The sequence below is a fragment of the Chiloscyllium punctatum genome, chromosome 40 (assembly GCF_047496795.1).
Source record: "Chiloscyllium punctatum isolate Juve2018m chromosome 40, sChiPun1.3, whole genome shotgun sequence".
NCBI lineage: Eukaryota > Metazoa > Chordata > Chondrichthyes > Orectolobiformes > Hemiscylliidae > Chiloscyllium > Chiloscyllium punctatum.
The window spans coordinates 45,327,822-45,355,461 of record NC_092778.1 but is presented as its reverse complement, the minus strand read 5'-3'; the positions used below and the strand labels follow the sequence as shown (position 1 = coordinate 45,355,461).

The window sequence follows — 27,640 nt, the reverse complement described above, 5'->3', positions numbered from 1 at the left end:
AGTACATTCGTCCTACCATCACTCTTTCACACTTTTGTGACACTAAAGGGTGCAAAAATATCCTTACTTGAGTAGTTGTAGGGCTTTGTAATTCAAACATGAAAAGCATCATTCCCTTTCTCTTAATTATCAGGATTGCAACTCTGCTCATTTGTTTGGTCTCCTCCCCCAGCCCAGAGGCATGGAGGCCACTGCTCATCATGTAATGGGTGATAAACCAAAGCATTCTGGTCATGTTACTTGGAGAGCCAAAGCGAACATGAAATCATTTTGCTATTAGTTAGGACATTGATACAAGCATAACACAGGATTATTCAGCTCATCTGCCCTCTAGGTATGAAGTATGATGAGGATTATGTATTATATCTACTCCAGTCAATTGAGAGGGACCAGAAACCGTTTGTTTCTGTCCATACCTTCCCTCCCCTGCTCAAGGGTAATCTAACAGAAACATGTTGTGTCTAATATCACATCCACATTGTTCAAATCTGGCAAGCAGCATTCCACAGATGTAACCATGACTGGGGTGAGCACAAAAGCCATTGTTTTACGAAGTATTTGATCTGTCTCTTCAAGTTTTTTTTAAAAACATGTCAATTAAAGTGCATTTTTCTTGCTGAATCATATTTCCACATTCCATCAAATTGTACTTGCGTCCTCTCAATCTGCAATCATAACTCACAGTTTAATAGATTTCTTACTGCACAATTTTGAGGACCTTTCCAAACAAGTGGTCACTTTTTGAAAAGGTTTACTTAGTGCAAGGAGAGGACCAGCAGATATTTCATGCAAAAACCTTTGCAATTTTTTTTCCCCCCAAGCTGACCTACCTAGATAACAACCGTTAATCTCTAGATGCAAAGATGATGTTTGTTTTTTTCATGCCCCATGTAATCCTCACTCTCTCCAACAAATATAACCCCTCCTTTAACAGAGATTTATCATTTCGCTGTTCCTCTGATGCTGCCTGAACTGCTGTGCTCTTCCAGCACCACTAATCCAGAATCTGGTTTCCAGCATCTGCAGTCATTGTTTTTACCACAGAGATTTATCAGCCTAGTTTGCTATCTTCCCATCAGCTGCAAATTCTACTCCATATATGCCTACAAGAGACATGTAGCTGCAAAGTTTGTGCGTTCCTATTTCCATTCTGTTGTGCTTGGTAGTCTATAAATCCAACTGGTCATAGGAGGTTAAGTGGTGACTTTACAGTGATTTATAAAATCATGAGGGGCATAGATCAATATATAACAAGAACAACAATGGTCTTTTCCTTAGGGTGGGTGAGTTCAAAACTAGTAGGCATATTTTTAAGATGAGAGGAGAAAGATCTAAAAAGGACACAAGAGGCAATGTTTTCACACAGAGGGTGGTTCGCATCTGGAATATACTGCCAGAAGGAGTAGTAGATGCATGTACAGTGGCAACATTTAAAAGACATTTGGATAGGTACATGAATAGAAATGGTTTAGAGGGATAAGGGCCAAATGCAGGCAAGTTGGACTAGTTAACTTTGGGAAACTTTGCTGTATGGCTCAATGATTCGATGGAAGTTGCAAAAGGTTGCACAATTCCAGCCAGGGATTAACACTAATTCCTACAGAGGCTTTCCCCCTATCAGCCAGTAAATAAATTATGAATATGTTATTTCTATCGCTGCATACCAAGAGAAAAAGCACTTTCTTCAATAAACAGCACCATGTTTTAAGTAGCTGAAACTATCCAAAAACTAGGACAGTGAGATCATTTTGAAGAAACATAAAACTTGCTGATCAGAAAAAAAAAGGAAATTTTTTTAAGGCAACAAAAGACAAGAGGAGAAGGATACCGACAAGTAGTGATGCTTAAAAACAATATTTTTCAGCTAAAATATCTAAAAGCAAATATGAGGTGGTAAAACCTTCCAAAGAAAGTGTAAAAGGACTTTTTAAAAATTCAAACCAAACAAAGGTGCGGCTCTCTTATGCCCTTCAATGTTTCAAAATATATAATTCATGGAACACTCACGCAAGCTTTGGGCTCACAGTTCACAGAACCTGTTGTACCAGAGCACAGACTGGATCATTTACCAGCGCTGGCTCCAAGTCAATTCAACAAAATCGCTGTTATTTTGGGATTTAGGTCTTGACAGAACACTTTTTGTGTGTTCTGTTTGGATAAGTATAAAACTTCACAGAAATAGTTTCTATGCTTTTTTTGTTTTTGAAAATTCAAATATTCCAGGTTCGGTCTAAAGTCAAGAAAGGTGCTACATTAATGTAGATTTTTAAACTTTTTTTCTACAGTTAAATCAATAGTAATGACTGCTGGATCTCAAAAGATTTGCCAACAGACTTTTCTTCCTCATTCCTCACCCTGACACTAGTACTAGTTTCTAGACAGCAACCAAACCACAACTTACCTGAACCCAAAAAAAAACTATTAATAAAGCCTTTATAATTCACCTATCCAAGGGTTTTTTTTTTAAAAAACCTGGGTCAACAGAAACGATGCTCAGCTAAGGAATGCCATGTGTAAATTACCTTGTACAGTAGATTATATCTTTTGCACCATCATGTCAAATACAGCACAAATCTTCAAGATCCATTCTTAATCAGGATATAATTAACATACTGCATGCTTATTAAAGAGACAATTATCTATGTAAAGAGCCCTAACAGAAACTGATAAAAACTTGACTGCTCTAAAATTCTGTATCTTGTGCTTGTTATTAATAGCAGTCCAATGAAAGTGAGATGATGATAGTACAGGGGTGTTTCAGAGATAACCTTTACAAGGAAGGGAGTCTATCCTGGCAATAAATTTGTCCATGATCACAAATCTAGTTTATGCTGATATGGTGGATTGCAATTACAACAATTTTTTTTACATTGGTCAACGGCAAAATTGTGATCATATTGATGCTGAAGTTATTCCTGTATGCTTGGGGAGGCCAAGTATATCACCTGCACACCCTAAAGTTCAACAAACCCCAAGCTGTTGACAATGTGTGTGTTTCTAGAGTTTGTGAATGTAGTTTTGATAAGAAAATGAACTTACTTCCAGCAAAGGCTATCCAGCGGGCATATTTGGTGGTTTCCCTTCGCCAATGTGAAGCCACCAGCAAACCACATGTTATCGTCAATGAAATAATGCCCAGAATAATGAAAAACAGTGTTGTGACCCATTCGGGTGGAAGACGTGGAGGGACACATGTTCGTTCCCGCCCATGGATGGTTTGACACTGGCGGACTAGCCCAACTGTCAGAGCACCTGTGGGAACAAAGAAAATAGACAAATGATCTTTTGGTTTGTAAAAATGAAAAATTCTCCTCACTTAATGTAAGCCTAAAAACAACCTCACACCAATCTTTTCAATGTTGAGTTGCTGGTATTGGAGTGAAATGGACAAAGGTAGAAGTCACATGACACCAGATTATAATTGAACAAGTTTATTGAAACCATAAGCTTTTGGAGTGCTGCTCAGTTGTACCTCAAGTGAAAGTGGCAGAAAGTGGCACCATATTGATAGAAAGAAGGAAGCTCAAAACTCATCAATTTATGCAGAACAGCTCCTTCCAACAAATCTGAAAGATCACCAACCTACAATATTAGCTCTGTTTCTCTTTTGAAAGATATTGCCTGACATGCTGAGTATATCCAACATTTTCCATTCTTAAGAAATACCAAAAGATAGTGAATGCTTCTACTGTACTTGATTTCTGGATGTAGGTATGCTCGCTGAGCTGGAAGGTTCGTTTTCAGATGTTTTGTCACCATACTAGCTAACATCTTCAGTGAGCCTCCGAATGAAGCACTGGTGGGGAACCCCCTTTCTATTTATTTGTTTGAGTTTCCTTGGGTTGGCAATGTCATTTCCTGTGATGACATCATTTCCTAAGATGATGTCATTTCCTGTACTTTTTCTCAGGGAGTGGTAAATGGGGTCCAAATCAACATGTTTGTTGATAGAGTTCCAGTTGGAATGCCATGCTTCTATGAATTCTCGTGCGTGTCTCTTTGCATGTCATAGGATGGATGTATTGTCCGAGTCGAAGTGGTGTCCTTCCTCATTCGTATGTAGGGATACTCAAAACTCGCTAACTGTACTTGAGTAACACAGAGAAAAGCAGCTGTCAAAATAGCTGCCTGTGATTCTGGCTCTTTAAATTTCAGAATACAACAAGTGACTGCTGTGAAAAAGGGTGTGGTATGCTATGGGGGGTGAGGCACAACAGAAGTGTACCTCCTCATTTCAAAAGAAACCCTAATCAGAATCTCCTGTCTGAAATACAAAGCTCTATCATGGTATGTTTAAAAAAAAAGCAGTCTTGTAAAGTTTGGCCCAATATCTTTTGCACTCTAGCGCCTTCAATTCAATATTCTCTACTTAAATCAATGAATGGATTTTTCTTATCAATTAGCTACATAGTAATTTGTCTCATATAACAATTTGTTTCTATTGTTCTGGTTAGCCAGAGAGAATCAGTCTAAAAATGGCCAGCTCACCAATTACACAATATGGGGTAGTTAAAATGGCTAAAAATGGAGGTCAATTGAAATGGTGCAGTGCTTATACCATCTTCTCAAGTATCAGTTGCCTCCATCACTTGATATATCGAGATGAGCTATATTATTACTCTGAGACAAAATGCTTTTTATGTTTGACTTTATCGGTAAATTAAGAATTACAATATCATGAATTCCCAATTAAGGTACAGCATAGGTTGCACACAGAATATAGTTCCCACCTGCCCTGCATCAGCCCACCGCACCAATACGGCCTCTTTCAATGCTCATGCCAACCACCCTACTGTAACCTCATCATCTTAGAACAGCAGTAAATGCTAAAATAGGGCCAGTTTCAGATTAAGATTGTCACATAATGCCTCTACAGTTAGAACACAGGACACTCACTTCACTTCTCTGCGAGGGTTCATATATATTTAAAAGATTCTCAATGTGATGTACTAGAAAGGACCAGTTTTATTGCCACAAGGATATATTGTAATTAACAGACTTTGACAAATAATACATACGCTGAAAATGTGTTGCTGGAAAAGCGCAGCAGGTCAGGCAGCATCCAAGGAACAGGAGAATCGACGTTTCGGGCATCAGCCCTTCTTCAGGAAGGGCTGATGCCAGAAACGTTGATTCTCCTGTTCCTTGGATGTTGCCTGACCTGCTGTGCTTTTCCAGCAACACATTTTCAGCTCTGATCTCCAGCATCTGCAGTCCTCACTTTCTCCTCGAAAATAATATATACGGGCTTGCAAAACACCAGACCATTTGCACAATACTCCAATTTTTTGTTGCGTACATCTTATAATGAGAACAAAAGGATCAAATGAAACATTTTCGGTCCATGCAGCTATCTAATTTAACAGAAAATCCCATGTCTAGGAGGTTTAACCAATGCTTGAACTATAATTCCTTACATCGTTGTGAATCTTTAGCTCAGTATACAGAGAGAGTCTTGTTTAGCTAATGTAATTTCTGCTAATTTGGCAAATTAACATTAGCTTTGCCCTCATCTTTCATAAAATCAGCAAGAGAGGGCTTTCTACAATGGTTCAGTGGACAAACACACTATCAAGTGTGACATTGACAAACAAGACAAATCAGAAGCTGCAAGGTGCCATCTGTGTTCTGAACAGTGATCCCAGCAGAGTAGCAGCAACAATTGGGAGGTGAACTTCAGGACTGGAGAGGGGTGAAGGGAATCAATCAGGAGAAAGTAAGGACTGTGGATGCTGGAGACCAGAGTCAAGAGTGTGGTGCTGGAAAAGCACAGCAGGTCAGGCGGCATCCGAGGAGCAAGAGAATCAACATCTCGGGCAAGAGCCCTTCATCAGGAATGAGGGGCAGCTGATGTGGGAGGCACTTAATCAGTCAAGAGTTCCTCTTCCCGACTGATATCGGTGACAACTTGCAAAAAGAAAACACATTTAACTGTTGGGGAAGAATAGACTGAAACAAGTTGCAATGGCTATTTTAACCCAATAAGTTTATCCAGGCACAACTGAGGCGATATTGGAGGTCAGTAATTGGTCATTGATATTTGGAGAACAGAAATACAAGGGAAAAACTGATGGAACAATAGATATGAGAGATTGGTGAGGATAGGTAAAAAGACGGCAGGAATCATTTGTCAGGTCATTATAATATCCATTTAACACATTAAATATATTTGTTTATTACAGTGCCTCCCATATTTAATGAATTGTTTAAACAAATGTCTAAACTGGACAAGTCTTTATTTGTTCATCAAAATCTATGGTAAAGTCTTTCCTTCCATACAGCCGCTGAACTGACCTTTATTGTGAACTGCCATAGTAGGAATGAAAACTTAAAACATCACTAAGTCCTAATTATGTTAAAAACAATGGTTACAGTGTCCATGTGAAATATGTCTAATTCATTCAAATTTTAAGCAGCATTTTTGTTGTTGGTTACAAATTCTGGAACCAACTCATTTGTTAAATACAGATGAAACATTTATAAAAAGTTGCCACAGTGGAAGTGTGGCCAGTGCAGTACCTTTCAGTTTCTTTCACATCAATGAAGATACAGCATGCCATGTAGAAACACTCACTGCACTGAACTGTTTACTCTGGCAGTTAGTGGCTCAGCAGTGTTGGAATATTATATCTGAAAATGGGCTCTGTTGAAGGTCAATCTTCAACAGGATCACAGGGAAAGAAACCATCAACATTGAGTTTTTATTGTGACTAATTTGACCAAGATCTTTCTGCCAATCTTCTCTCTATATTTCGGTCATTCAATGCAAAGGTACCAGTTTTGAAGATGTAACAAGTTGGGTAGTTTAAGAGGAGCCAGTGGATTCACAAAAGACATTCGACAAGGCGCCAGGAAAAGGCTACCATACATGATGGAGGCTAATAGAATTGCAGGGGAATATATTAGCATTGGTTTAATGGGCAGGAAGCAAAATGTAGGGAATAAACAGGACCTTATCAAATTGGCAATGTGTAACTCATACTGTATCGTAGGTAAAGCGCTAAGGCCTCAGCTATTTACAATCTAAGTTGATGACTTGGAGAAAGATACAGAGAAATTTAACTAAGTTTACTGATGATGCAAAGCTAGGTAGGAATGCAAGCTATGAGGAAGGCATGCAGAGACTACAAAGAGATTCAGGTTAAGTTTGTGGACAAAATGACAGATAGGTAAATGTGGGTTAAAAATGAGATTATTCATTTTAAAACTAAGAATAGAAAAGCAGGCTTTTTTAAAAAAAAGGCATGAAACTTTTAAATGTTGAGGTTGAAAGAGACTTGTATGTAAACATTCATAGAAAGCAGAAAGTTAGCATGCAGGTTCGGTAAATATTAAGAATGGCAATTAGTATTTGATCTTTATTGCTAGGTGATTGGAGTATATAAATAAAGAAGTCTTGGTACAATAGTTTTGGCTTTCATGACACCATATCTGGAGTACTGTATGCTTTCGCATTCATATAGGAAGAATAAAGCTACAGTGAAGGTTCAAACCAATGATTCCGGGATGATAGTTTTTCCTATGATTAAAGTTTGAACTGGGGCATCCAAGAGGGCATTGATGTTTATGTGGATAAAAATAATATGTAAGGATATAGGAAAAAAGCAAGAGATTGACACTAGGAAATGATGCTCACTAAACAAGCCAGAACAAGTATGGTGAACTGAAAGGGCTACTTCTGCACTGCAGCACTTCTGTGTTTCTGTGTTTTACTAGGGTCAATTAAAAGCAATTACAAAGAAATATCAGGGAGCCATATGATTGCACAACTATCTCCCACACAGCTATTTTCTCACTTGCGCCCTGCCTGGAGAGATCTTAAAATGTCTGAAGATAGTATGTAAGTTAGTGAGTTCTGAGAAGTTTTGTAGCTCAGGTTGAGGTTCTGGATGTAGGTTTGTTCGCTGAGCTGGAGGGTTCATTTTCAGACGTAAATAGAAAGCAGGAAACACAAGCAGTGCTTTGTCCAGAGGCTCACTGAAGATGTGACCTAATCTGATGATGAAACATCTGAAAATGAAACTTCCAGCTCAGCAAGCAAACCTACATCCAGTAGTATGTAAGTCACACATATGAACATAAACCTAACCTGTACCACAGTATGTAGTCCACTCATCTTATACTGAATTGTAATCATTCATGTGGAGGAATAAACCCTCTATGGCATCTGCTATCTTAAACAGTCCTACCACCTTGAATGATTTGTGCAAACATCACCCCGGTCCCACTGCTTCCACATTCCCTTTAGCACTGTACTTTAACTTATATTCCATCTCCTCCTTTTTCCTACCAAATTAAGTGCTTCACAATTCTCTGCATTTCATTTGCCACCTTATTCTACCAAATTGCTTAAGACTTCTTGAAGTTTATCATTATCCCCCTGAGAGTATACACTACTTCCAACATTTTAAAAATTGTGCCTTGATCATATGAGTCAGGAGGAAATCACTCCAAAGTCCAAAACCAAGAAAAACAAACCTAACACTGATTCCTGAGGTCCTTTCTCTTGTCCAAAAATCATTAGTTCACTATTACTGCCTTATTCCTGTTAGGCAGCCAGCTATGAATTTGTGTTTCTTCGATCCCTTTTATTCCAGGCCTGTAATGTTACATTTTTATCAAGTGCCTTTTGAAAATCAATATACTCCACTTCAACAGCATGACCCTCTTCAATCCTTTCTGCTGCACCATCAAAAAACAAATTAATTATTTAAACCCATTTGTCCTTCACAATTCCATGCTGGACTTCTGTAATTAATCCACATTTTTCCCAATGACTTTTAATTTAGTTCTCAATTATCACTTCCACAGATTTCCAAAGTTAATCTGACTGGGTTGCACTTGCTGGGCTTACCCTTGCATCTTTTTTTGAATGAAAATGTTATATTTGGAATTCTCTAATCCTTTAATTGAAAGATTATCCTGCATCTAAAAAGGATTGAAAGATTATGGCAAATGCCTCGATTTCTGTCCTAACTTCCCTCGACATCCTAATATCTGGCGCTGGTGACTCATCAGATTTGTAGCAAGTCAACCTATACAACAACATCTCCATCAATATCTGGTTTCAACAACCTCCATCTTTCAAGATGACTTGGGGAGTATCATCTTCTTTAGCAGACTACCTTGCCTTGGCAAGATACTTGTTTAGTATCTCAGCCATGTTCACCACTCTATCCACAAATCCTCTTTTGTTGCCCAAACAGCTCCACTCCTCCTTTTACATCTTGTTATGATTTATATGCTAAGAGAAGACTTTTAGATTCCCTTTTATTTTAGCAAGCATGATCTACTACTTGAATTAATGCAATTCTTACAACGAATATGTGTTGAGCAATAAACAAATGTTGCTTGGTATGTATTCTTTGAAGAGGAAAAAGTTTGCAAGTTATAAAGGAGGAAATGGAACTAGTTGAGTTGCTCTTGTAGAATGCTAGTACAGACACAAACAGTAGAACAGCCATCATCTGTGCTGCAACCTATGTTTTGTATTTTAAACTTAAACAAGTCACAGGAATCACTAGGTTTTAGGAACAAGCTAAGTGGAATTGGCACTATTGCAAGTCACTATAATCCCAGAGGGCCACAGAATGCTCTTTCATGAGAGGTGACTAGTGGTGAGTTTAATCTGAAGATTATCATGCCCCAGGTTAGGGATGAGGTGGAGAAGGTGGGGCCTTCATGGTAACCATGGTGTTATGGGAATTGAACCCATGCTGTTGACATCACTCAGTATTGCATACCAGCCAACTAAGCTCACCAACCCCAAAAGAGTTGCCAAGCACTGGCTCATGTAGAGGGCATGATTTCTACCATTTAACCACAAATTACATTCCTCCAAAATGGAGATGATGGCCAAATGGTATTTTCTCCAGACTATCAATCCAGAGACCTAGGGTAATGCTCTGGGGACCTATATGCAAATCCCGTCACGGCCAATGTGGAATTTGAATTCAATAAAAATCTGAAATCTGGAGTCTAATGACCATGAAACTGTTACTGAATATCAGAAAAACCCAGCTGGTTCACTAACTTCCCTTTAAGGAAGGAAACTGTCCTCCTTACCTGGTCTGGTCCATATAGGACTCCAGACTCATAGCAAGGTGGTTGGCTTTTAACTACCCACTGTTCAGTTAGAAACAGGCTATAAATGCCAGCCCAGCTTGTGACACCCACATCATGTCAATTAATTTGAAAAGAAAAAACTGATAGTTTCCCCTTTGATTTTAGTTATGCATTTGTAAAGTAACAGTTGAAACAGCAAGGATCCCCAAGAATTTCTTTCTTACGAACTTGATATTGGTTTGTTGTGCACTAAAAGATGAAAAGTTGATGTTCATTCTAGATTATTAACAGGTTAAACTCCTGTAATATAACAGAGTTGATACTTAAATGAAATCTCAAAAAATTTCAACAATTGTAAAACAGTCAAACACAGGGGAAATTTAACTTTGTTATTTCTTTATGTTTAAACCAATGGTGTTATTTGTCACTATTTATCAGCTTGAAATATTAACTTTTTTTAAATTTTTGTTACACTTAGTTGAAATCCTAATGGAAGTTGGATGCATGAAAATTTTGCATGTCCATTAAGGTATAACACAATTCTGGTGACCAGTCAATTTGAAATCTTAGTTATTTTAATGTCATTAAAAACTGAAGTCAGCAGAATTTCCACTATTTTGAAAGTTCAAAACTTCAATATTAATGCCTCCCTACTAAGAAATACTTTTCTAGTTTTGACTTCTCCAGCAAGCAGGTTTTAAATTTTAACTGGTGTCATAAACATTCAAGTTACAATTAGTCTATAGTTTTGGTTTATGGGAATAAACTGACTTAAAATGATTACATTTTTTATTTAAGATGAACTGTTACCGGTATCTGTTACAAGTCAGAGAAGGACGCCACACTGAAGCCCACACCTTCTGGAAGTTGTGGAGGAACTTGGTACTGGAGAACTTGTACAATGAGATTTCCTGCAAATATGCACAACTAAACCAAATGGCACATCTTATTCAATATCTGCACTGTTAGGCCAATAGTTTATATTGAAACAGTACTTCATTATTAGATTATATTATATACCAAATGACATGTCATTCCGCAAACACAAATTAGTCTTAATTTAGCAGCTAATTTAATTTTGTAATAGGATTGCCTAATGGGAATCTGTCTAATGTGACTGCTCAAATGAAATAAATTTCAATATTGCATAATCTTTCAAAGCAAAATAATCATGGAGTTGGACTTGAATTAGTCCCTGAGGAGACTCACTTAAAATAAATTAAGATGGGAGTGATGTATTGAGTGTATTCTTTTTTCATATGTTGGATTGGATGTAAACAGCGCAGTGGGAACTGGTGTGAAACAGCCTCTTGAAGAAAGAGAGAGAGAGAGAGAGTGAGAGAGTGTATTGTGTATTCCTTTACAAATTATTATGTATTCCATACTTTAAGCCTATTTTCTCCAGTTCTTCTGTTTCTCATTTGATTTCTTCACTCTCATTCCTCCTTTTTAAATGTTATATTTCTTTGCTTTGTGCTTTTTTTTTCTTGTTTTTTCATCCCAGTGACAGCTCATCCTCTTCCAGGTTCCAGTTCCTTCTACACGCACAAATTTGCTTTTAGCACCCTGCCCCTTACCAATCTTTGCGGATTCTCTCTCTGTTGAGCCCACATATTAATCAAAATGGGCCACAAGTCCTCCTGAAACCATCAAAATGGGCCATAAGTCCTCCTGAAACCATCAAAACAAACAATGAAATAAATCTTCAGGGCACATTGGGATCGGTTTTAAAGATTGCATCTCCCTTTTATAGAGTTAAGGGGTCACAAAGCACAGAAACAAACCCTTTCGTCCAACTTGTCAATGCTGACCAGGTTTTTCAAACTAAACTAGTCCCATTTGCTGTCGTTTGACCCATCTACCTCTAAACCATTTCTACCAGTCGCTCTACTGTAACCCGCATTTCATCAGTGTGAATTGGCTATAACGCCATTGATGAACTGCGGTCGTTGCTTGGATGACGCGAACTTTTTGCTGAAGGAGTATAGTGATTTTCTATTAGCCATTTCCTATAGCGGTTTTTTGTAACGTGATTTTCTGTCATGCAAGTTTGCATAGGAACACAACTGTTGCATTATAGTGGAATGATCTGTATTGATGTACCTGTTCAAATGTTTTTTAAATGTTGTAACTGTACCTGCCTCTAGCACGTCTTCTGGCAGTTCATTCCATATGCATATCAATCTCTGTGTGAAAGCGTTGCATCTCAGGTCTCTTTTAAACATTCCCCTCTCACCTTAAACCTATGCCCTCTAAGCTTTGAATCCTCTACCCTGGGAAAAAGACCGTTGCTAGTCACCTTACCTATGCCTCTCATAATTTTATAAACCTCTATAAGATCACCCCTGAATCGCCTACGCTTCAGGGATAAAAGTCCCAGCCAATCCAGTCTCTCCTTATAACTCATATCCTCCAGTTCCAGTAACATCCTTGTAAATCTTTTCTGCATCCCTTCCAATTTAATAACATCCTTTCTATAGCAGGGTGACCAGAACTGTAAGTAGTGCTTCAAAAGTGGCCTCATGGATGTCCTGCACAAGTGCAACATGATGTCCCAACTCCTATACTCAGTGCTCTGAACAATGATGGTAAACATGCCAAATACCTCTTGCGAAGGAGCTGGCGTTGGACTGGGGTGGACAAAGTTAAAAATCATACAACACCAGGTTATAGTCCAACAGGTTTAATTGGAGGCACTAGCCTTCAGAGCCCTGCTCCTTCGTCAGGTGGTTGTACAATAGAAGATCATAAGCCTTATCGTTGTGTTGTAATGTTAAAAGATTAAATGGGACTCTCTCTGTGGACATTAATGTAATATTAAAGATTTAAACTGCACTGTCCTCGGTTGGGACGAAAGCCATGAAAGAATGCGGATGACTATCCATTATAATTCTGTACTTAATTACCCCCCTGCTATTGTCAAGTTAAACTATCAATCCAATCTCTTCCATTCAGAAATGCTTTCTGGCCAAAGTTATGTTGCACCTGTATTGTCTTGGGAAAGCAGTGAGTCAGAAAATCATCTGCATAGCGATTCCCCAGGATTAGGGCATGAGCATTTGCATTATCTCCGAGGATGATCTCATCCTGCCATCGTACCTGGGGTAACATGAGACTGAGAGTAACAGGGGGTTGTCTTGAGTGGCATGTGACTAAGGGGGAGTGGCCAGAGCATCTACAAGCATTCTAACTGACCTGTATAAAGGGGATGTGCTTTCTTTGTTCAGGGCCTCACTTTGACCTGACTTCACAAGCCTTTAACTGTTCTACAGTTTGAAATTTTACAACTTTAACTGTTTCCTTTGTTCAGAGACAGTTTTTGCCACGACCCATAAGCTCTGTGAGGTGTGTGTGTTAAAGATTCCTCCAGAAAGCTTGTACTGTACTGTGCTTAATAAATTTGGTTGCTTGGTCTCAGAAGTTGGTGTGTTGCAGTTGCATCAAGCGTATAAGAACCTCAAGAGTAAAAGAACTTAACAGTGTGATTTTTAACAAATGCCTTTTTCGCCACCTTGTTCTACCTGTGATGCAACTTTCAAAGAACTTTATACGTGAACCCTTTTAAGTCTCCGTTTGACTACCCTCCCCTGGCCCCTCCCATTAACTATGTAAGTCCTGCCCTGATTTGCCTCATCAAGATGCAAACCTCATATTTATGTCAATTAAACTCCTTCCGCCACTTGGCCCACTGGCTCATTTAGATCTCTTTGGTGTAATCCACAAACTTACTAAAGATACTTCTTATATTCTCATCCAAATCACTCATATAAATGACAAACCCAGCACTGATCCTGTGGAACAACACTTCTGGTAAGATAACAAAATATTAACCTGCCAAAATTTCAAATGCTTTCACAGATTCTTTTCCATATAAAGAAGCAAAAGCTGAAAATTGAAACTATGATCACTTCATTGAGTGTTCTAGGCAAAAACGCTTTGGTGCAAAGGGAAGTAGGAACATCGATTAAAACGGCCTACATTGAAAAAATATTATTAGCTACGAGAAGCTTATGACAGTTAGTAACTACAAATCAAACCAATACAATTCAACACAAATTAGCAGTATAGAGTGACAATATCCACTCAAAGTGTTACACTGTGCTGTGGAATGCACATTTTTGGATTGTTTCATCCATCTGAATCAAAATGCTTCACAGTTATAAAATCTAACATGCAGAGATCTAGTTTTAAGTCTCAGAAGTATTTTCCTTTAATGTAGATTTTTCAGGGTATCAGTGGGAGATTAATGGCTGTGATAACATTTCTAGAATATCAGCAAGTCTTCTGCTGTTCTGTGGCTCAGAACAGAGGAAGTTCTCCTCAAAATGGCATGTTATTCTGGTGACTTCGCAAGCAGTACACAAACCCGATGCTTGGCGAGCCTTTCAATTACCAGATTAATGTTTTAACAAGAGTGGACTACAAAAGCAATAGATTAGACAAATTTAACTGATAGGATTTCTCTGCACAACTTCTTTCCAATCATCACCCAATCCCTCCCCTGAGTGACAAGAAAGAAACTTCCTTCCAATAAAAATCAAATCTGATATCCTAGGTGTTATATGTGGAGCTGTAATTTTGTTTCCTGGAATAACAGTTTCCACGCAACGAATCAACACTAAAACAAACACATTCTCTTATTGCTAAATACCATGTGGTGAAAGACGATCAGGAAATTCATAATATTCTGGGTGAGCACTCCTACTGCTTCCTACAGGTTTCTTGTTGTTCCTTTAGATGATAAATGTAATCATTACTTTCATGAGCTTTTTTTCAGCCTCATTCTGCTCCTCAGTTCTGAATTTCAAATTTCCATTTCTTTATGAATAGTACATTTAGCACATTGGTACTGATATATAAAAGAAAGGTTTCACTGAAGTCAATATATTTTAATGTGGTGCAAATATGTTCCTGGTCTATTAATCTACCTGTCTGAATTCTCCTATCATGATATCACCAGTGACATATATGGCATACACCCTAATGTTAAAAATTCTGTTCTTCTCTGACCAAGCTTAACATTATTTGGAAGGGTAAAATGTTTAATTGTATTGCCAGGTATTTTTCAAAGATTATGCTGATGCAAGATTAAAATTTCACTTACGAATCTTTACTGAAAGTGTAATACTAATCCTATGACTAGGCCTCCAATCACTACATACAGCAAGTTGCTACGGTTTTATGTTTTTTTTACGTGATCAGACTCTGTTGGCCCTTCTGCCTACACCATCCAGTCCAATAAAGATACATGTGAACACAGATCATTCTGAGAACACAAAGCTACCAAGTTGCCTTGACTGCAGTCTTAAAACTCATGCCTTAACAGTATTATGAAATTTTGCAGCTGTTCAGCGGCATTAGTTCTAAAGTGTTGTTTAATGAATGAGCGTGTTAGTGCCAGGAAAATTAACAGGTTGAGGCAAAAACAAAGAGCAAACCGACAAGCACTGGTATCATTCTGGATTCTAGGTTGAACAAAACAAACTCTTTATCAAAGTGTAAGCATAAGACCCATATTTCCCATCCTCTACAACCAAAAGGAGATGTGCAGCTACATCCACAGTCTTGAATACCATCCTTGGCCTGTGAAGGACTGAGAATTTCAAGTAATTAAAGGGGAACAAAGGACTGAACAAAATTGAAGGACACTAGGAAAGGAGACAAAAGAGAGAGTAAGAGGGTGTGGAGGGGTAAAGTGGCAAGGAGGGGGAAGCAAAGGGAGGGAGGTGAAAGAAAATATTTTTAAAAAGCAGAAGAAAATCTTGCATTTATCCATCAACGCTATCAAATGCAACTGAAGTACATCTGGTCTTTGATGATGCTACATCAGAGAACATTACTGGCCAGGAAACCATATTGGTAAGGCTTGAATACTTCAGTGAAGTTTCAAGATTTCGAGCTCAAGTCCAAAGTCCAAACAAACATATCAAATATTGACTTACTTCATAAAAACTTTTAACATTGTGTCATTTTCATATCTTACTTGTAATTAAACACACAATATTCTTGAAACCATCAACTTAATCCACAGGAATTATCTTGGTGTAGAAAGGAAGACTACAGTTCAACTTCACTAATTAACTTCGGGAAGAACTTGCCTGGACATGAAAACAATCATTGGTGGTCAGATTGCGAAAGTATACAAAAACATAACAGGTCCATGAGACCGTAAGACATAGAAGCAGAAATTAGGTCATTCAGCCCATCGAGTCTGCTCCGCAATTCAATCATGGCCAATAAGTTTCTCAACCCCATTCTTCCACTTTCTCCCTGTAATCTTTGATCCTCAAGAATCTATCTATCTCTCTTAGTCTTAAATATACTCAAGGACCTGGCCTGCACAGGCTTCTGTGACAATGGATTCCATAGATTCACCATTCTATGGCTGAAGAAGCTTTTTCTTGTCTCCAGTCTAAAAGGTCACTCTAAGGCTGTGCCCTCAGGTCCAAGTCTCTCCTACCAGTGTAAACATCTTCCCAACATCTCCTCTATCCAGGACATTCAGTTCCCAGGGGATGCCCATGGCTATCCAAAGAATTTAAGGACAACATCAAATTTAAGGAAAAAGCATGCAACTGCACAAAGATGAGTGGTAGGTCATCCGTCGTCATTTCCACCACTTCCAAACGGACCCCACCACCAGAGATATATTTCCCTCCCTTCCTCGATCAGCGTTCCAAAAAGACCACTCCCTCCATGACTCCCTTGTCAGGTCCACACCCCCCACCAACCCAACCTCCACTCCAGGCACCTTCCCCTGCAACCGCAAGAAATGCAAAACTTGCGCCCACACCTCCCCCCTTACTTCCCTCCAAGGCCCCAAGGGATCCTTCCATATCCACCACAAATTCACCTGCACCTCCACACACATTATTTACTGCATCCGCTGCACCTGATGTGGCCTCCTCTATATTGGGGAGACAGGCCGCCTACTTGCGGAATGTTTCAGAGAACACCTCTGGGACACCCGGACCAACCAATCCAACCACGCTGTGTCTCAACACTTCAACTCCCCCTCCCACTCCACCAAGGACATCCCCAGACCATAGCAACACAACGGCTGGAGGAAGAGTGCCTCATCTTCTGCCTAGGAACCCTCCAACCACAAGGGATGAACTCAGATTTCTCCAGTTTCCTCATTTCCCCACCCCCCACTTGTTTCAGTCCCAACTCTCGAACTCAGCACCACCCTCCTAACCTGCAATCTTCTTCCTGACCTCTCCACTCCCACCCCCACCCCCACTCCGGCCTATCACCCTCACTTTAACCTCCTTCCACCTATCACATTTCCAACGCCCCTCCCCCAAGTCCCTCCTACCTATCTTTTATCTTAGCCTGCTTGGCACACTTTCCTCATTCCTGAAGAAGGGTTCATGCCAGAAATGTTGATTCTCCTGCTCCTTGGATGCAGCCTGACCTGCTGCGCTTTTCCAGCAACACATTTTCAGCTCAGATCTCCAGCATCTGCAGTCCTCACTTTCTCCCAGGTCAGATAATTAGACAGAATATGAGTTTTAGAGGCAGCTAGCTAGTAATGTAAGAACAAAAAGCAAGACATTCTGCAGGTATCTGAAATGGAAAAGAGTAAGTTAAGTGGGGCAGCACAGTGGTTAGCACTGCTGCCTCACAGCGCCAGAGACCCAGGTTCAATTCCTGCCTCGGGCAACTGCCTATGTGAAGTTTGCACATTCTCCCCGTGTCTGCGTGGGTTTCCTCCGGGTGCTCTGGTTTCCTCCCACAGTCCAAAAATGTGCAGGTTAGGTGAATTGGCCATGCTAAATTGCTCGTGGTGTTCGGTGAAGTTCTGGATGGGTTGCTCTTCGGAGGGTCAGTGTGGACTTGTTGAGCCAAAGGGCCTGTTTCCACACTGTAGGTAATCTAATCTAATCTTAAGTGAACGTTAGTTCTCTAGAGAGTGAGGATGAGAAAATGGCCAATTAAATGGAGAAATATTTTGCTTCTATTTTCAAAGTGATTACAAAAATAAATCCCAGCAATAGTTACACATCAGCAGGGACTTGGTGAAATTACAACCACTAGGGAAGGGGGATGAAGCAAACTGATGAGAAATGATGGGGTGAGAAATTTCTGGGTATTGGTAGACTTTAGCATGGGTTTTAAAAGAGATGGTTAATGAGATAGTAGGTTCATTGGTGTTAATGCTTCAATATTTTCTAAATTCTGGAAAGGCTCATCAGACTGGAAAGTAATAAATATAACCCCTTTATTCAGTAAGGGAAGGAGACAGGAGACAGGAAACAACCTGATGGCTGACATGGAGAATATGTTAGAATCGAGCATTAAGATGATTATAGCTAATTCCTTAGAAAAGCTCAACGTGACCGGGACGAACCAGCATGGTTTTATTGAAAATGCGTATAGGGTATAAGCAGGTAGGGAAAGAGTTAAGGTCTGAGTTTTGTGAACCAAGAGGTTCAGCTGAGCATGAGTCAGATCAGATAAGAACTTACAGTTAACAAAGGGGTGCTGGAGGCAAGGTAATAGTTAACAAGGTGGAAAAGCATTGATTACGTTAAACCAGTTAACAAAATGAAATAGCATTCAGTTTAACAAGGTGAAAAGTATTCATTATGTGAAGCCAGTTATTCATTGTATAACAGCAGATGGCTTAATCTTTACTCGCTGATTGTAACAATCACCCAATCAATATGTTTGGTGCCTTATCTGGATGCTCCTCCCTGTAAAATGACTATATAGTTAATTGAGAAACTGCTGTTCCAGAGAAGACCGAGAACTCATGTCTCGGTGCACATGGACGATCATTCTCTCTTCCTCCAGGGCACGGAATAAAGATGGAGGAGGTAAAACTGTACCATCTCTCTGAGCAATTTGCTTTGACTGAGGGGGGTGGGGGGGACGCGACAACAATATGAAAGGAAAATCATGATTAACCCATTTATTGGAGTTTTGTAATCCTTTGAAGGAGTAACGTATACTGTGGATAAAGGGGAGCAAGTTGATTACTGCAGTGAGAAGACATTTGACAAAGCACTACATAAAAGATTATTTTGCCAAGTAGAAGCTCATGTTATAGGGGATAACATACGAACACGGATGGCAGACTGGCTAGTCAGCAGAAAACAAAGAAAATGCACAAGGAGGTCCTTTTCTGGGGTCTCTGACAAAACTCCACAGAGGCCAGCACCCAGTCACCAAGATACCCTTTATTTACATTTGGAGAGTCCTTGACCCTGACCCAGCTCTAAGTGAATAGGATGTCTGACACATCTCTATGTTTGACCAATGAACTCTGTGCACGTCCAGCCATTTTGAATGTGCATTCACAATATTCTATAAGGTCCACCTGGCTGACTTTGTCATAATCACTACATTCTCAACTTTTACAATGACAGTAATATCTTTGATGAGGAAGGACAGGCACGGTTTTTAAACCTGCAGATGACACTAAGATAGGTCGGGAAGTATGAAGTGAAGAGGATATAATGATTTTGTAGAACAATATAAATAGTTTGAATCAATCAACAAAAATTTGCCAATTAGAGTATAAATTGAAGTAATGTGAGATAGTTGACTTTGGCAGGAAGGATAAAAATGCAGAGTATTGTTTAAATGGAGAATAAATGATGAACTCCATGGTACATGACTCACATAAAATTAGTCCATAAATAACAGCAAATATTAACAAGGCTCATTAAATGGTTGAAGTCGACATATTACGAGAGGAACTGAATATAGAAATAAGGATGATGTGCTTCACTTATACAGACACTGTTGAAACTACATTTCAAATAATTTGTGCAACGTTTTTTTCCTAAATTATAAAGGATGTAAATGTGTTGAAGGCAATTCAGGTAAGGTTTATTAGATTTATACCCTGAATGAACAGGTTGTCTGATGCAGAAAGTTTGGACAGACTGGGCATATTTCAATTGGGGTCTGTAAGATTGAAGGGTGACTTGACTGAAGTGTATAAAGATCCTGAACAGTCTTGACAAGGTGGACCTGGAAATGATGCTTCCTTTTGAAGGTCAGTCAAGAACTGTTTTTAAATTAGTGGTGTTCCTTTCAGGACAAAGATTAGGCACATTGTTTTCTGTTGGAGGATTATGCCACTCTAACTCCCTACCTTTTCAAAGTGGAAGTAGAAAGATTCTTGTCAAGCAAAGGAAACGCAAGTTATTTGGGGTAGGTGGGAATACAGAATTCAAAACGCAGAGATCAGTCATGATCTTTCAAAATGGCCAAGCAGGCTACAGGGGCTAAATAGCCTATTTTTGCATCTGATTTGGGAGAGTTATGATTCTGGCCTTTCGAAAGGAAGACTCAGTCTTCCTGTACTCTTTGAGCAAATAATGTACCTACAAGGATACACAGTGCTCAGATACCTTGCCCAAAATGTCAGCACATACAAACCTACATTTGACCATCAAATGCTGTGTCTCTACTAACAACTGGGGCTGGAAAGGGTAAAGAGAGGGATGATTAATCAGATGCATTCCACTTTTGGCTACAAATTCACAGGTCCATCAGGATTTTCCATGAACATGTAATTGTAACATTGATTCAGATAAGTGGCTACTCAATACATGCACCAACTCTACACTCTATTGCCTGGGAATGATGCACTTCAGTGCAGAGGATCAGTGAGATTTAAAGGAGGGCAACTTTCTAATTGGAAATGTGGGGGAAATGAAGATTACAATTGCAAGCAAAAATATGCAATACACTGTATTTTCCAATTATTATTTTGAAAAGATATTTCAGTAACAACATTTAAAATAAATGACACATAATATCCAAAGTAAAGCAGAATACAACCCACAATGTTTCTTTATTAATCACTCAAAAGTTCAAGAACAAATGCATCATTGTACATTTAAATTGAATTACAGCAATATGCAATGACAAAGCTATGAGTGGGAAGAACTGGGGGACAGATCAATGTATGAAGTCTGCAAATATTCAAGAATGAAGAATTGATGACTGTTCTTTATTTCAGAATAAATGTTCTTCAATCTCAGAAACTCTCAACTTTTATCATTTATTTCCCTGCATCTCCTTGAGGTACTCTGAGCACCTAAACCTTTGTCAACACTATTCTTAAGCTTTCTCACGAAGGATAAGGGGAGTAGAATAGTCCTCTCAATGTTTTGCTTTCATTGTAGAGAAGGATTCATTTTCTGCTTATGACACCTTTTTGATGAGAACAGAAAAAATGTTAAGACTATCCCTGTTAGAGAATTAAACCCGCGAACACTTATCCTATTTTTGGCTGTAGTGATAAATCTAATGCAGCAACACATCAAGATTAAACATAATAGGCGTTTAGGTAATCAAGTCAAGGTTCAAGAAGCAACAGCATGCATAGTATAACCACTTCACAGTAACACAACTTTAATCGGACTTTAAGGTTATGCTTTATTTCAATTCCATTCACTTATCTTGCATTACTTAATGTTTGAATACAAGAACCATCATTTACGTATAGGGTATTTACAATACACATTTTTAAAAATGCAAATTGTTTTGGAAATTGGCTTTTATAAGAACTTTGGATTATTTTGATAACTACACTGGCAGTATTTTGTAAAGATAGAATGGGTCAAATCAGAGACTCAGCTCATCAATACTGCAGCTCTTGAAGCCATTCACTCTCTTAAAACTTAGCTTCCACTAAAGGTATGCTTCAAGTCTTGTATACCTTACATACTACCTTCAAATATTGCTCATCTATGTAGTTCTTACTCCCAGTATCTATTAGCTGTGACATTACAAAGAAACATGGATGTGAAATATTAGTAATTTACTAATCTATAATTAATCAAACCAATGTCACCCCTAAATAACCACCACCTGCTTTGTTATGGGTTTAGTTGGTAGGAATTTAACCCATCAGTTATACTTCCTGTTTTATATCAATGGTGTGCTTTCAGGAGCACACTGATGTAAAAACAGCAACCTATCCTGGGAATTACATCAGTAACTTGAGCCCCAAGCACATCAAGGCATAGGAATAGTAGCAAGCCACTCAGCCACTTGAGCCGGTAGTGTATGACAACATAAAGTAGTCACACCAGATGTAAAACATTTACAGTTCTCACAATGTTGAAAATTCAAATATTCTAATAATGTTAGAAACAGTCCTCCTTTTGGCCTTCTTTTAACAGTAGTGTTTATCTGACTAAGCAGTGCTTCTTTATTGCTGAACATAGGAATGCAAGTTGAATGTGCAATGGACTCTCCACAGGAATCTGTATCGTAGAGCTTTTTTTAAAAACATTATCATTCTCTCTAGTCTATGCCTTCATATATGGACAGCATTGCAAAATATCAAACATGTGCAAAAGGAAAACACTTTTTTAAACTATAAATGAAGGACTACAAACGAAAGCAAGGACACAAAAATGAAATGGTCCAATTTGCTTCTTCTAAGAAGCCAATGATATCAGGTCTTGAACTAAATAATTGCTCTCAATTAAAATAACTGCTGCCACTGCCAAATAAAACGATATAAATTCTATGGGGTGCTCCATTTATTCCACAACTGTTATGATCAATCTTACTTCACTATCAAGTTGCAAACTAAATGCACAGATGGTGACAGTTGTACTTAACCTTTAGCTCATACACATTTTCTGACTGCTAAATTTAGTAACACACTTACATATAGTCAATATTAAACCAAATAGCAATAGTGTGCAGCACTCCCCTAATAAACGTGAAAATATGATTTATTGTTTGAATCCTGAATCAGCCTTCCATTTGATTCAAGTAATTCTAGACACCATGCAAAAAAAAAGAATAACCAGATCAGACCTTTGTAACCCTATATCACGAAAGAACAATGGATCTAGCAACCAGAGAAATACTATTCTTTGTATAATGAAATTACTCCTTGGGACTAATTAAACTATACTCATAAAACCCAACTTTAAAGAATTTTAAATTGAACCTTCGAGTTAGTTATACTAGTTGAAAAAGTTATCTTGTTCTCTATCCTTTTCTTTAAAAGATAGAAATATAATATTCCCAAAAATATAAGGTATAACTGATCATTCCAGAATAGGTTTAAACAACTTTAAAGCTGTTGCAAGCAGTTGTAATTAGCACAGACTCCAATGGCTCAGAGTAAAAAAAATGCCTAATACACCATGAGCATCTCTCATAATTACATATTGCACATATTTTTAAAATTAGAACATTTTTTTGCTCATAAAGAATATAACAGAACACTTTCCTCATTCTGATGCTCTCCGCTACCACTAAATACTCAATAATTGGAAGAACATAATCAGCTGCAATCTTAAACATCCGATGCTTTTTCTCACCCTCAAGAAAAGCATCTTATTCGCTGTGCCCCTCCCAACCTGTTTGCAACTAGGTTATTTGCTTATAAAAGACTGTGTAATATAAAGCTATTAGTCTCAAATACATTATGAAAATGCTGTTTCCAAACACATACACATATACTAAAAGGAATAAGGTAAGCAGAAGTTTAAAAAAACATAATGAAATAATAAGCAGTAAAATCTACTGTTTCACATCCACTATACAGGTTATCAGGTGTTGCCAAGGATCTTGAACCCACAGAATGACTCTTGAAACTGGGGGCTGCATGAGAGGTTAGTAGCTAGTGAGCTTTTACAGGCATTTCATCAGCCACTATAGTTGTGTTCAGCCTGCATCCTGTTACCAATTCATTCTGATACTCTCACCATTGTTTTATTTTGTTCATTCATAGGATGTGGGCATCACTGGCTAGCCCAGAGGGCAGTTCCCATCCTTAATCATCCAGAAGGCAGTTAAGAGTCAACTGAATTGTAATTCTAGGCCAGAAAAGGGTGGCAGTTTCCTTCCCTAAACGACATTAGTAAATGAGATGGATTTTTCTGATAATCAGCAATGGATTCATGGTGATCATTAGATTCTTAATTCCAGATTTTTTTAAACATTAAACTCAAACTTTACCATCTGTCATGGCGAGATTTGAACCCAGATTTTTATTCACTGTAATAAAAGTAGTGAGCAAAGCTCAAAAATGTAGTGAGTGTGAAAGGTACTTCACAGGAGAGGAACTAAATAACAGAGCTGTGCATTATACCAAATTTCTGTGCGGACAGGATATGGAATGTTAGGGAACAATGATGATGCAGCACACAGCTCAGTCTGAACAAGCAGCCAAAATTTTCATGGTGTCAGTGCCTGAGGCAAGTTGATACTCACAAGAGCCAGAGTGGATAAAGAGTGGAGCTGGAAAAAGCACAGCAGGTCAAGCAGCATCAGAGGAGAAAGGCAGCTGATGTTTCAGGTCAGAACCTTTCATCATGACAAGCCAAACAGCGCAAGTTCAGTTTTGTCAATACTGAGAAGTAAATCAGACATTAGATAAATTGGAACAAAGTTGAAAATAAGTAAGTAGTTAACAGCAATCATATAGAAAATTTCCCAAAAATGTATTTGAAGAGTGAACAATATAGCATTATGAATAGATAAAATGATTAACCTGGATTTCATAAAATGGCTAGAGTAATTATGTCATATTGAAGATAGAGCAAATGCAAAAATGAAATTTGGTGAGAAGAATATACACAACTGTATACTCAAGGCAATGAACAAAAAAGTGCTACATGTGGTTAAACAGCAGTGAGCAGATGTTAAACTTGAATTCTGAAAGCTGGACAAGGAAAACGGGAAAATTTTGTTGTTATATTGTAAACAGATGCTTAAAATTAAAGACAGATTAAATCAGTGAAGTCATGTTCAACGTTCAAACAGTAATTGTTTTCCACACATTTGTGGAGCTGTGCAGCTCAAAAAATGTGGCATCATAATATCAGAGATGAAGAATGCTACCAGGACTTGAAATACCACTAGTTATTTTCTGGTCTGCAATTAAAGTACCAAGCTACATTCCTTTGTTACCCTGAGGGAATGGGATCAGAGTGTACAGCATACACACCAGTCAAACAATGATATCTCCACAAGACAAGTCGTTGTTCTCTTCCGTTAGCATTACAACAGTTTGCAATCATATAGCAATTTGCTTCAACAAATAGCAGAAAATGCAGCAGCAGAGAAGCCATATTGTAAAGGTGAAAACTCAGAGATTATGTCTGCAAGCAGGATAATTGAAATTCCATTGAGATGAGTCCCGAAAAATATCTTCTGCCAAGTAGATTTAACTTCACCTATGTAGCAAGGGCAGAATGTAGTTTACCATTCCCTTAACTATTCATGTCATCATAATTTGTTTGTACTGAATCTCTGAACTGTAGCAAACAAATAATTGCCCTGATAATAATGACTTGCTTTTATCAAGTGTCATTAATATTGTAAAATGTCCCAAGGTACTTCACAGGAGCAAAAAAGCACAAGATGTTGATACCAACCTATACAAGAAGGTATGAGAACAGATGACCAAAATACTCTTAAAACGAAGAAAGTGAGGTTGAATCAGGGAAAATTTAGGGAAGGAAGGAATTCCATTACCTAAGGCCAAAGCAGAGGTCTTGCAGGACTGGGGAGTTGGAGGTGGTTACAGAATTCGAAACAAACAAAAGGTCACAGTCATAGAGCACAGAAACAGACCCTTCAGTTCAACCAGTCCATGCCGAACATAATCACAAACTGAACTGGTCCCACCTGCCTCCTCCTGGCCTATGTCCTTCCAAACCTTTAAGTCATGTAACAATTCAAATGTCTGTTAAAAGTTGTAATTGTACCCATACCTACCACTTTCTCATGAAGTTTATTCCACATGCAAACCACCCTTTGTGTAAAAAACACTGCCTCATGTCTTTTTAAAATTGCTCTCCTCTCACCTTAAAATTGTGCTTCCTAGTTTGAAATCCCCCATCCTAGAGAAAAGACAATAACTATCTATACCTCTCATTATTTTACAAACTTCAATCAGGTAATCTCTCAACTTCCTATGCTCCAGTGAAAAAGTTCCAGCCTATCCAGCCTTTCCTGAAACTCAAACCTTTTATACCCAGCAACATCCTGGTAAATGTTTTCTGAACCATATCCAGCTTGATTATATCCTTCCAACAAGTGGCTGACCAGAACTGGACACACTTTTCCTGAAGAGGCCTCACAATGTCCTGTATAACCCTCAACATGACTTCCCAATTCTTATACGCAAAAGACTGAGCAATGAAGGCAAGTGTACTAAATGCTTTTTTAACAACCCTGTCTATATGTGATGCAAAGAATTATGCACCTGCAAAGATTGAGGCACTGCCTAAAGGTACACAGAAGTATTGGATGAATGGCAGTTGGTGCAAGTGTGATATGGGTTTCAGGGCTGTTGATGTGCTTGAACTTATCTAAGATGAAAGACTGACTAAGAAAGGTAACAAAGACATAAATGAGAGTTTCACAGATGAGCCAAGGCAAGGAAGAAGTCAGTCAACGGTAGAGAAATGGAAATAAGTGGTCTTGGTGATAGCACAAATCTATGTTCAGTAATTAATCTCCTGACCCAATGTGACATCTCAGTTGTGAACAATCTGGTTCAGGCTCATTTAGTTTCAGGGAGAGGGGCTAAGGAGTTGGCTGCAGGGACCGAAAACAATAACTTTGGTTTTCTCAATATTCATATTGAGCAAATTTCTATTTATCTCGTATTGCACGTTTGACAGGTAGCCCATCAAATCCGCAATAGTAAAGGGGTTGAGTGAGTTGGTGATAAGGTAGAGTAGGGTGTTGCCACCTTACATACTGCTGCCATCCAAGTTGACACAGGAAGGCTAGTGCTGGGAGATAAGCAAATAGCTGAACTGAAGCACTTTGCGTCAGTCTTCACAGTGGAAGACATGAGTAATATCCGAACAATTAAGGAGAGTTGGGGAAGAGTTGAGTATAGTAGCCATTACAAAAGAGAAAGTGCCAGAAAAGCTAAAAATTGATGAATGTCCTGGCCCTGATGGGCTACATCCTAGAGTTCTGCGGGAGGTGGCTGAGGAAATAGCGGAGGCATTGATTGTGATCTTTCAAAAGTCACTGGAGTTAGGGAAAGTCCCAAATGATTGGAAAAATCACTGTTGCAACACCCTTGTTCAAGAAAGGATCAAGACAAAAGATGGAAAATTATAGGCTGATTAGCCTAATCGCAGTTGTACGTAAAATTCTAGAATCCATCCAGGTTCCTAAATTCTTGGAAGTGCAGGGTTGGACTAAAACAAGTCAGCATGGATTTAGTAAGGGGAGGTCGTGCCTGACAAACCTGTAAGGATTCTTTGAAGAGGTAACAAGTAGGTTAGACCAGGGAATCCCAGCGGATGTTGTCTATCTAGACTTCCAAAAGGCCTTTGACAAGGTGCCTCGCGAGAGGCTGCTGAGTAAGATGAGGGCCCATTGTATTCAAGGTGAGCTACTGACATGGATTGAGGTTTGTCTGTCCGACAGAATGCAGAGAGTTGGGACAAAAGGTTCTTTTTCGGAATGGCAACTGGTGACAAGTGCGGTCCCGCAGGGTTCAGTGTTGGGGCCGCAGCTGTTCACTTTATATAATAATGATCAGGATGAAAGGACTGGGGGCGAAGTTTCCCGATGACACAAAGTTGGGTGGGCAGACAGATAGTTTTGAGGT

General features: G+C 38.7%; 1 protein-coding gene across 1 annotated transcript in view; it reads right to left on the bottom strand.

The window, feature by feature from the left end:
• The window catches only part of LOC140464550 (uncharacterized protein C16orf52 homolog B), a 98,120-nt gene that overhangs the window by 14,179 nt on the left and 56,301 nt on the right, over positions 1-27,640 (bottom strand). The window contains exon 2 of the mRNA XM_072559763.1: positions 3,040-3,252. Within this exon, the coding sequence (XP_072415864.1) occupies positions 3,040-3,252 (213 nt within the window). The remainder of the gene's footprint in view (positions 1-3,039; positions 3,253-27,640) is intronic.